Below are 11,473 nucleotides of genomic sequence, written 5' to 3' on the forward strand. Positions count from 1 at the left end.
CTATCCAGCATTGTTATATATATATATATAAATATATTAGTTTCTTTTCTTAATATTTAATACAGTATACATTTATTATCTAAATTCTGGTGTTGGTACATTCAATTGCGATATAGTTTTTTTATTTGAGTTAACAATTAATAATTTCATCTCCTATTGGTTTATATATGTATATAAACATTTTCTTTAATTTATTGACTAATTCTTTTTTAAAAAAATAATAGACTTGGGTAAAGGAATTAATAGATAAATAATTGTTTATATATATATATATATATATAAACAATTATTTAATTGACTCTAACTCTAAATTCATATTCACAAATTTCATCTTTTGAGACTAACAATAATTTGGTTCAAATTCTTGTCTTTCAGATATATATATATATATATATAATATATATATATATATATTTATATATATATATATATTTATATATATATATATATATATATATGTTTATAATATAATACCTGTTTCTTACTAAATCTAAATCGATAAGATAAGGAGATCATATCGTATCATATGTTTTGTCATGGTCTTGACTCATAAGTATTGATAATATATAATTTATTTTAATATCATTGAATATTAAAAAGTTTTAAATTAGTTCGAAAGAATAAAAACAGACTTAAGACAAATTCCTGTGTGTTCCCTATTGGTGATATACAATTTCTTATATATAAAATTGGTAATTGATATATATATATATATATAAATATATATATATATTACTAACACAAACTCTTAAATCTCTCTTACAACTATTTATCTATATATATATACGAGTATATATCTATATATACTTTCTCAATATATTATTTTTATCATCTACACAATAAATGCACATACATTGGAGTTTTGTGTTCACTATTTATATTTATATATATTTTGATAATTAGAGGTACAGAGATATGTCGGTTTACTTTCAGGGACAAACATTTCATTAAAGTAAACGATTCAAAAACACTGTGCTCGATTCTAAAGTACACACTCATATGGTGCCATGATAATAAAATATCATTACAAAGACATTTATATATATATATGTACAAATATTTATATAAATATAAAGCTGCTTTTACCATCGCAGAGAAATTCTTTTCAACTTGATAACTAGAAAATATACAATTTGGTAAATGATATATGTGTATGTATATCATTCTTATATATATATATTTATCTAAATTAAATTAAACAACATCTTTATGTCTAGTGGAGTGTTCAATGGCAGCCAATGTGTCTTTTCTGTGTCGGACGTACAGACGTCCCTTCATCCAAGGATCTTGCAACTGCAAAGGCCTGAAAAATAATAATATTCATTATTATTTATTAATATATACATAAAATAAGTACAAGTGGTGTTTTGCCTTAAAACACAAATAAATCCCTAAGAATTTAAATTTAGCTACGTTTAAAATTGTGACTATAAAATAAATAAACATTTGAAAAAGACATAATCATGAAGTCAGTATACAATGGCATCAGAAAAAGAGAAATAATAATTCTTGTGCCTTGCTCTGCTGCACTACATATATACTTTTTATTAAATTTACTTTAATTTATCAAATGTTACTTGAAACTTTTAAAAAAGCAAGTCAAAGAAGGAACACTTAATTCTTTTTCTATCTCTATTTATTTAAAATCCATACGTTTCGACTAGCATCTTAGCCATCATTCAGTGGTAATCAAATTACCTTAATGAGTATGTGCACATTGATAAGATGCACATACTCATACCATGGAATAATAATGGTTTCATATGCTACATTAGGATACAAAATTGTAAGTGTTTTATTATTATTATTATTGTTATTGTTTTTCCATGAAATTTTCTTACATATAATTTATTTAGTTTCAATTTTTATAGTTAATTTGATTACCACTGAATGATGGCTAAGATGCAAGCCGAAACGTATGGATTTTAAATAAATAAACTTTTTTAAAAAGCTCTCATACTATTTTTATTGATGTTACGCCCGAATATTAAACTCAAATTAAATATATATATACATGGTCTGTTCAAAAAGTACCCGGAATTACTAATAATTAAATTTCGCGGGTCTGGAGTGTCTGATTGTCAAATTTTTTTTTTTATTGTGTTGGTATACATGCCCCTAAAGTATGATGAAATTTTCAGCTATATTCACTGTTTACTTTGTCTGTGGTAGTCGCTAAGGTTCGACGTGTTTTTCTGAGCTCGGCGATTTTTACAATGGAAGAATTGAAAAAGTCAAAGAATTTGTATTAAATTTTGCGTAAAAAATGAAATAAAGTGTTGCAAAGTGCAAAAATTCACCAGATATGGCTCCGTGTGACTTTTTCCTATTCCCAAAGTTGAAGAGACCCATGAAAGGACGGCGGTTTTCCTCGATTGAAGAAAATCGCCGAGAGTGCTCAAGGACATATCAAAAAGTGAATATCAAGGGTGCTTCGAAAATTGGAAAAAACGCTGGCATAAGTGTATTATATCTGGGGGGGACTACTTTGAAGGGGACCACATTAATGTAGACGAATAAATAAATATTTTTTTGAAAAAACGAAAATTACGAAAACTTTTTGAACAGACCTCGTATATATACTAGCAAACCCGACGAACTCCGTTTCGCGACCAGATGGTTTCGTGAGAAAGATGAAGAAATTTTTTGTTTGTTTTATATTTGAAAAAAAAAATTTGATTTTATTATACAACAGTAATGAATTTATTTCGATTACAAAAATGAAGTGTTTTTTAGTTGAACTTCTCTAAGTAAATGAAAGTGAATCCGCAAATTATCCGTTCCATTGAAGTGCTCTTTGGTAAACCACATTTTTTGTTTTTTGGTCTGACGTTAACACAAACAAAACGGATGGATTTCCAACTCGTGAACAGGCAACGTATAACTGCCCATGCGAAAAACAATGATTTTCTAAATAATCTATTTGAAATTTATCCCGCAAACACTAAGCGAATGGCCTTGCGACTTGTTATTGCAAACGCAAAGCGAACTGGAAATTGCAATCGTTTGAAGTCAAACGGAAGACCAGTCGGAATCATTGGTATGTCACCAAATCGCCAGCAATTTTTGATTGAATGGTGAAATCCAGTGCGTGTACATCATTATTCTTTGCGGCAAGAATTGCTCGTTGGCTTAACCAAGCATAATTCTGATAATTTTCACTATTGTTATTACTCGAATTTTTAATTACGGTGCGTGAAGTTCCAGCAATTTGCATTAGGGCACCATGCCATGCACCACTAATTTTCTTAGCTATGAACCTTGTGGAGCCCGAGACCTTTCCAACGAATGCAAAATTGTCGAAATCTGTTCGTGCGTTCTGGAGTTATTTCGTCAGGAAGGAAAACCCGACTTATTTATATATATATATATATATATATATATATATATATAACAAATATGTCCTTATTGAGATACATCGAATGATTTTTAAATTTTTGAAATCGGTATAGTCGTTTTTAAAACATCGTTAAGAAAATATCAAATTTCAACTAACACACACATAATTTACACAATATATACAAACAATTCCAGAATCAATTACAATGATCAATTACCTGAAATCATCTCTCAGCCTCCTCTCCCTGGCTCCGATAACGGCAACCAGACAAAACTCCTTAGCCTTCTCCTTAACGCCTCCCGACAGAGCGCTCAGATTCAAATTCTTACCATCTCCTGCAGCACTCGCACCAAATTTACTTCCACTCGGCCTGTTGGTCTTCAGCTCGCTCGTGAAAAACGTCGGCCTCGTCGGATATGTAGTAGTGGTCGTCGTCAGTTCAGATGGGGGCTGATGAGTTTTGGACGTGGCAGGAAATTTATCTCCCGGCAGACTGAGTCCCCTGGACGTGTTCGGGATGTTGGTCTTGCCGTTAAGGAGGCCCCGTCCGCCGCGGAGGACGCTGGCGACGTGCAGTTGGCGGACGACCAGCTCGACGACCTCTGCGGCGCTCGTGCGATTAGTGACACGGAGCCGAAGAGAAGCACCCGTTGCCAGGCCGGTGTCGTAGGCAGCGTAGACCTGAACGAGATATTTGATAGAGAATTTTTTGTTTAAGGGGGTATTCTACTGTAGAAGCATGAATTTTGCCCGGTTTTTGAAGCGCTGTATAAAGGAAACAAATAATATTTTTACTATCGATTTTTTTGTCATTTGTTTATTGATATTTTATAATTACATAAAAAAAATATTAAAGAAAAAAAATTAGAATTCACAAAGTTATGAGCAGTCAAAGTGGGGGCTCAAAAAAAAGAGGGTGTTCTGGCGTGCATGATTCCAACCCTCCTGGTGATCCCAAACATAAAAAATAGATGGATTCTTAATTATTATAGATGCCGCTATCGTATGAACCTTGGATAAGTTAAAAAAAATTTTTTGTTTGAATGGCGGCAGTTTGAAAAAAAAATTTTTTCATGTTTTTTTTAACAATTCCGAATTTTTTAAAAATACTAAATGAAAAGTTATAGTTTTGAGAAAGGTCCATGCGATAAAGCGATGTATAGAGAAGATCCTCTTCAAATTTGAAGTAAATCGGTTCATTAGAACTCGAGATATCCTTACCGCCAGCTCGAAAAAAGCAGTTCCGAGAAAAACGCGTTTAAAGTTTTGAGACTCGGTCGGACCCGAACCGAAGCCACGTCACTAAAACGGATATTACTCAGAAAATAATAGTAATTTCGAAAAATCCTTTCAATGACATATTTTTGAATAACTAAACTTTGAAAATATGAAGAAAAAATTTTTTTGATTTTTTCAAAATTCTACAGTAGAATACCCCCTTAAAGGGCACAACTAGTGTAACCGCCTAAAAGAAAGGTGATTTTTGGAAATTTATATTAAAAATACTACTTTATCAATCATTTCAAAATTTTAGGAATATATTTACAAATGTTTTAAGAATACATAGTAAAATTTTTGAAGAAAAAAATTAAATAGTTTTTAAGTTATCGTCGATCTCCAACGGCGCGAAAAAAAGCTCCTTTATTACTGCAGTGATTCCGGCCTTCTACGTGGATGAAATTTAAAAGAAACTAGTTGGTTTGGTATTTAGCCTTGAGGCAAGTTACATGAACTTCCCGATATGTTTAAATAATCGACCTAATGAATAATAAACAAATTAATTTATGAGTGATTAGAAGTATTCCGAGAGAATTACTCCGTTAACTCGGAGTATTTTCAAAAAGCAACTTTTCAAAAATCAACAATTAATATATTTTGAACCAGTTTCCGTAGGATTTTGATAGTTTAGTATGTTTATTAAGACCAAGTACTATATCGTTATACCAAGTAAATCGTTTAATTTTAATTTTAGCTAACGTCAAAAAAACTACTCATTTTCTCTAACTTTGATAAATTTAAGAAGTAAACTACTTGTCGTAAAGCCGTAATATTAGGTTGTCAAATATCTCCCTTCCGCTTTTTTGCTCTTGGTTTATAATACAAAAAGGCGGAAGGGAGATATTTGACAACCTTATATTTTAGTAAGTTCTATAAGACCATGATACATATCGCTAAAAAAAATCCATAAAAATCAGCTTTTTTTTTCAACAGTTAATTACAAGAAAACGGCTTGGTACATTTTCACCTGAAACTAATCAGTGTCATTCCCAACTAATATCTTTCGAACAGTTTTTGATTTATTAAAATTGGTTCGGTAGGATGACATTAAATGTGGACGAAAGGCTTAACACTTTTTTCCAAATTAATTATTGAAATTAATAAATTAATTTCAAATTACAAAGAAAGGGCTTGGCAGATCGTCGCACAAAACTGACAAACGATAGTCCTCATCGAAATACATCAAATGGCTTTTAAATTTCTGAAATCGGTTCAGGCGTTTTTGAGAAAACGTCAATGAAAGGTCTAATTTTGACAAATGCCAAAAAGACGATACCAATTTTTGCAAACTTTGACGAATTTTCAAAGTTAAACCAATTATCGTAGGGCCGTAATATTTTAGTATGATCTAGAAGACTATGGTATCTACCGTCAAAAAAATAATAATGAAAATCGTCGACAAAAATTTTTTTAACACTTTATTACAAGAAAACGGCCCGGCCGATCTCTACCAACAACTAATCAGCACGATTCCCAATCAATATCTTTCGAACGGTTTTTTATTTTCAAGATCGATTCATAACTGCGGGCTAAAACGTGGACAAAATTTTTTTCACTTTTCTGCTATTTACAAAGAAACGGCTTTGCTGATAGTCGGGCAAATTTGATAAACGCTAGTCCTCATCGAGATACATCGAATGGCTTTTAAATGTTTGAAATCGGTCCAGCCATTTTTGAGAAAACGTCGATTTACGGCAAAAAATCTGTTCACACACACACATACTTTTTCCAAATTTGGTCTCATTAGATTCAGAATGGCTTGAAACGTCGAGAAAACATAAAATTTTTACTAAATGTTTGTAAATTTCATCTAGTTTTTAGTAACGTAAGCAAATTATAATGTCCGGAATGAAAATTAAAAGATATTTGAAGAAAAGTAAAAAAATGTACCTAATCCATGTATTGCAAATTATAAGAATACTAAATATAAGTCCGTATTTCAACTACAACTTATTCAAAATTTTGTTATCCAAGTGTATACAACAAATTATAACAAATTCTAGTAAATTTTATCTTGTTTTCAATAATGCAAATAACTTAAAGTGTCTAGAACAAAAATTTTAATACGTTTAACAAAATGTACAAAAATGCTCTAAATTCACATAATGACAAAAACTCTTTCAATATCAAAAATGCCTGCTTTATCATATTTTTATATTATTACCTGTATGATTCCTTGTTGAGGGTGCACGGGGCTCCCGGATAAGATTTGTTTATCAATATCACTCGAACTATCACAATCCTCGTCTGCTGAAGCAGCACTCCTTCCTCTTTCTGGTGAGCTCACTTTCGAGCAAGGTTCTGATACACTTTTTGTGGTGCTCGAGGAGTTGAAATCCGTTAAGAAGTTCTGTTTTTTTGGTGAATTTTGAAGACTTGATGCTATTGATAGATGATTCACTTTATCAGACCTAAAGGGACAATAGAAACATTTAGAATTCAGCATATTTAGACAAATTTCTTCGACTCACCTATGAATTTTAAAATTTTCCTTCCCCGAAGACGAAAGAGTTTGCATCTCGGCTTCTAAAGTTGGCCGTAAATACTGTATGGTTTGTTGTAATACTGTTTGTTGATCGACAGACCTGAAAAAAATCCAGCACTTATAATTTTTTTTGTCGAAAACAATTTATTTAATCAATATTTTCTATCTCACTTGGTATTAGTTCTCCTCAATTCCCTCACCGTGTCCAAATTTCCTCGAACAGTGGTCAAATCGTTGACCCGAGTCAAATTCTCACAGGATCTGTTCAAGGACCTCACATAGCTCTTCACTGATCCACATCCTGGTTCAAAAACAGGACCGGATTCACTCTTGGACGATCCAAAGTCCAAATACTTCTTACCACCAGCACTGGCAGCATTACGAGTCACTCCTGCTGATTTATCATCGTTGGAAATTTTGGTATTTTTGGAATCGCCTGGACTTTTGAGAAGCTCCAAGGCTGGTCGTTTAGTTTCAGGTTGTCTTTTGGAAAAGTGGCTTCTGGAAATGGTTTCTGGGTTGCGTTTGGTGTCTGAAGGACTATCCGTGATGCTGCAAAGGCTTTTGGAACCTCCTGTGTTTAAGGTGGAAACTGGAAATGAAATTGAATATGAATATAAAAAACAAAATTTACATTATTTTAGTACATAATAGATATTTTCCTTACCATGATGTCTGTATCCACGCCCTGCCGATTTCAAGTTGACTAAAATAAAGAAAAATCTAAGATCAATTATTAAATGCTTAAATTCACTTATCAAACTATATTTTTAAAAATAGATATAATTTTTTAACTTCCCGTAGAGTTATTGTAAATGTCCAAAAATCGATTTTTTTTTTTTTTTTTACAATTTATTTTTGTTAATCAAGACTTTAATGTCTTATTTAAAAATCGAAATTGAAAATTTTTGCATGTCTTCGGTTTCACAGCATTTTAGCACACCTCAGAAAAAATGAATGGAATATCTATGTTTAGGGTCGATTTTAAATAAACAAATTAATTCTGTACAAATTTGCCAAATATTTCACTTGAATCAAACAAACGGTATAAAAGTTACAAGACAAACAAAAACGCATTATCAATTGACAAGAAAATACATTTTCATGCGCCTTGTTGCAATATCTAAGTTTAGGGTCGATTTTAAAGCATACCGAGTTGCTGTACGGCTTTATAATGTTAGACAATATTATAAACAATTTAATTTTGTACAAATTATTATTAAAATTACAAGACAAACAAAAACGCATTATCAATTCACGAGAAAATACATTTTCAAGCCCTTTGTTGCAATATCTATGTTAAGGGTCGATTTTAAAGTATACCGAGTTGCTGTAGTGTTTTTCAATGTTAGACAATATTATAAACAATTTAATTCTGTACAAATTTGCCAAATTTTTCACTTGGATCAAACGAAAGGTATTAAAGTTACAAGACAAACATTAACACGTTATCAATTCACAAGCAAATACATTTTCAAGCCCTTTGTTGCAATATCTATGTTAAGGGTTGATTTTATATTATACCGAGTTGCTGTAGGCCTTTACAATGTTAGACAATTTTATAAACAATTTAATTTTGTACAAATTTGCCAAATATTTCACTAAGAATCAAACAAACGTATAAAAGTTACAAGACAAACATTAACGAGCAAATACATTTTCATGTGCTTTTTGCAATATCTATGTTAGGGTCGATTTTAAAAGTACATGAGTTGCGGCAAGGCTTTATAATGTTAGACAATTTTATAAACAATTTAATTTTGTACAAATTTGCCAAATATTTCATTAACCGTTTAAGAGTTACAACATATTTATAATAAATATATACACTGAATATATATGAATTTTCTGTTTGAACTCTTCTGCAGATTTCTTTTGCCAAAATAATCACAAATTACAATGTAAATTATTTTTGTTAGTAATTATATAATATTTTACCACTTAATAGTATTATTCACACAATACAAATCACTTCGAATGCGAATGCAAATTTACATATCATTTTGCAGACTTTTGGTTTATATATGGCAATTATTTTTAATTAGTTTATAATTAATGGAATTTTTGTTAATCAATTTTATTGGATACTGCTGACCAAATAAAATATATACATAGAATTTAATTTTTTATATTTGCACTGGTTCGATCAAAGGTACTTTTATGTATTAGTTTAATCAACGATTTTTTTAGAAGAAAAATTGTCAAAAATATTCTTTTTTTAGTTCAACAGTATCCAATTCATTTAATTTTTCAATTTATGCTTGTTTTATTTTCTTGTTAAGTTTTTGGCAAAGGCAGGTCCGACCGTTTCGGAGAACCCGAGCTAAATGTGCAAAAATGGTAGTTTTCGAGAAAACTAAACATGCGATTTAAATAATTCTGCTTATGTTGACAAAACGATTACTTTTGGGAAAAAAAATTTTCAATTTTTTTTTAATTTCCAAGAAATATTTTATTTGAATAGCAAAAAATTCGGATTTTAATTCTAGCTAATGCTCTAAAGCTCAATTATATACTTTAAATAGATAATTTTAACTTAACAATTCAGTTTATATAATTCTTAGAAATATAAGATAAGGTCTTTCATTCTAACTCCGATTTTTTAAGTTCTGTTCTTTACTTTTCATGTAAACATATATAAGTTACAGCAATTAATATTTCTCGAATATTTCATTACGGTACGGGGAGTTCCAGCAATTTAAAATTTACTTTACACTAGTTTAGAATTTATTTCAAAGTTTCTGAATTAAATAAAAATTTAATATTCACCGTTACTCGTAGCTGGACAGCTGCAAGTTTCTGAGTCACTCGAAAGGGAATGTAAGGAATCCGAATTTGTATCTGCTGTTCTTATAGAACCTAAAATACAAAAACAAAAAAATTAAAATCGTTCTTAATATAATTTTACTATTGCATCTACAGTAGAATCCGCTTAGTATGATATCGAAGGGACGCCGAAATCTCGTCATACTAACCGGTCAACATACTGAAGAAAAACTTTTTAATATGTAAATATGTTACATGTTTCAATAATTTAAAAGAAAAGCCTATACGTGCATTTTAATTAAAAATAAAAATGACACATATTAAAATTTAATGTAAAATAAAATTGACAGGGTATAGAGCGGGGCACAAAGGTCCAATTTGACTTTCAGTAATTATACTGTCTAAACCCAATGAACATCCTTGCAACACATAACACACATCGAACAAGCATTTATCGAACTATGTATAGAAAAAAATTCACATAATTCCTAATTATATAAATATTATTTTTTTACGATTTTTTTAAATTTGGTATCTGATCCATTTTACCTCACATACGGGGTAAAGTGGGACAACCAGGAGCAAACAGATGCAATTTCTTCTATTAAATTTTAAAGAGATTTTACGCTACATTATTGAAGCAATGCAAAATATTAATTCTGTGGGTACATTTGTTACAAAGATAGCACAGTATATCACATTGATCTGCTATTGGTCAGAAGTATTCATCAGACGAGCCGGAATAACAATTTATTTAAATAATCTCTTGTAAAATTGCTTTTTTTAAACTTTACTATCATATTGCTTACACCTTTGCCAATGTAAAGGTTCTGCTGGTCCTTTTTATCCCACTCATGTGCTGCTTATCTTCTGATAGCAAAGTCATAAGAATAAAGGTGATGGCTGGTTATGAATTTATACATTTTTTGCCCTCTACTATAAAATATTTTTGTTAAAAAAAATCTGATTTTATTTGTTTACGAGATATCTGTGTTGGACCATTAAGGGGGTATTCTACTGTAGAATTTTGAAAAAATCGAAAAATTTTTTTTTTCATATTTTCAAAGTTTAGTTATTCAAAAATATGTCATTAAAAGGATTTTTCAAAATTACTATTATTTCCTGAGTTATATCCGTTTAGTGACGTGGCCTCGGTTCGGGTCCGACCGAGTCTCAAAACTTTGAACGCGTTTTCTCTCGGAACTCTTTTTTCGAGCTGGCGGTAAGGAATTCTCGAGTTCTAATGAACCGATTTACTTCAAATTTGGAGAGGATCTTCTCTATACATCGCTTTAACGCATAGACCTTTCCCAAAACTATAACTTTTCATTTAGTATTTTTAAAAAATTCGGAATTGTTAAAAAAAAACATGAAAAAAAATAATTTTTTTTTCAAACTGCCGCGCATTCAAACAAAAACAATTTTTTTAACTTATCCAAGGTTCATACGATAGCGGCAATCTATTATAATTAAGAATCCATCTATTTTTTATGTTTCAAATCACCAGGAGGTTGGAATCATGTACGCCAGGACATCCTCTTTTTTTGGGAACTTCCACTTTGACTGCTCATAACTTTGTGAATTTTTTTTTTTTTTTTCTAATA

General features: G+C 30.6%; 1 protein-coding gene across 1 annotated transcript in view; it reads right to left on the bottom strand.

The window, feature by feature from the left end:
• Positions 1-1,194: 1,194 nt before the first annotated feature.
• LOC113372746 overlaps positions 1,195-11,473 on the bottom strand; it is an 11,740-nt gene continuing 1,461 nt past the window's right edge. Inside the window, exons 2-8 of the mRNA XM_026613091.1 lie at positions 9,873-9,962; positions 7,771-7,809; positions 7,275-7,695; positions 7,090-7,203; positions 6,783-7,029; positions 3,558-4,021; positions 1,195-1,303 (exon numbers count right to left, since the gene is read on the bottom strand). Coding sequence (XP_026468876.1) covers positions 1,195-1,303; positions 3,558-4,021; positions 6,783-7,029; positions 7,090-7,203; positions 7,275-7,695; positions 7,771-7,809; positions 9,873-9,962 — 1,484 coding nt within the window. The remainder of the gene's footprint in view (positions 1,304-3,557; positions 4,022-6,782; positions 7,030-7,089; positions 7,204-7,274; positions 7,696-7,770; positions 7,810-9,872; positions 9,963-11,473) is intronic.

The sequence above is a fragment of the Ctenocephalides felis genome, unplaced genomic scaffold (assembly GCF_003426905.1).
Source record: "Ctenocephalides felis isolate EL2017-DRISC unplaced genomic scaffold, ASM342690v1 CF-g0.4_SCAFFOLD_01604, whole genome shotgun sequence".
Lineage (NCBI taxonomy): Eukaryota > Metazoa > Arthropoda > Insecta > Siphonaptera > Pulicidae > Ctenocephalides > Ctenocephalides felis.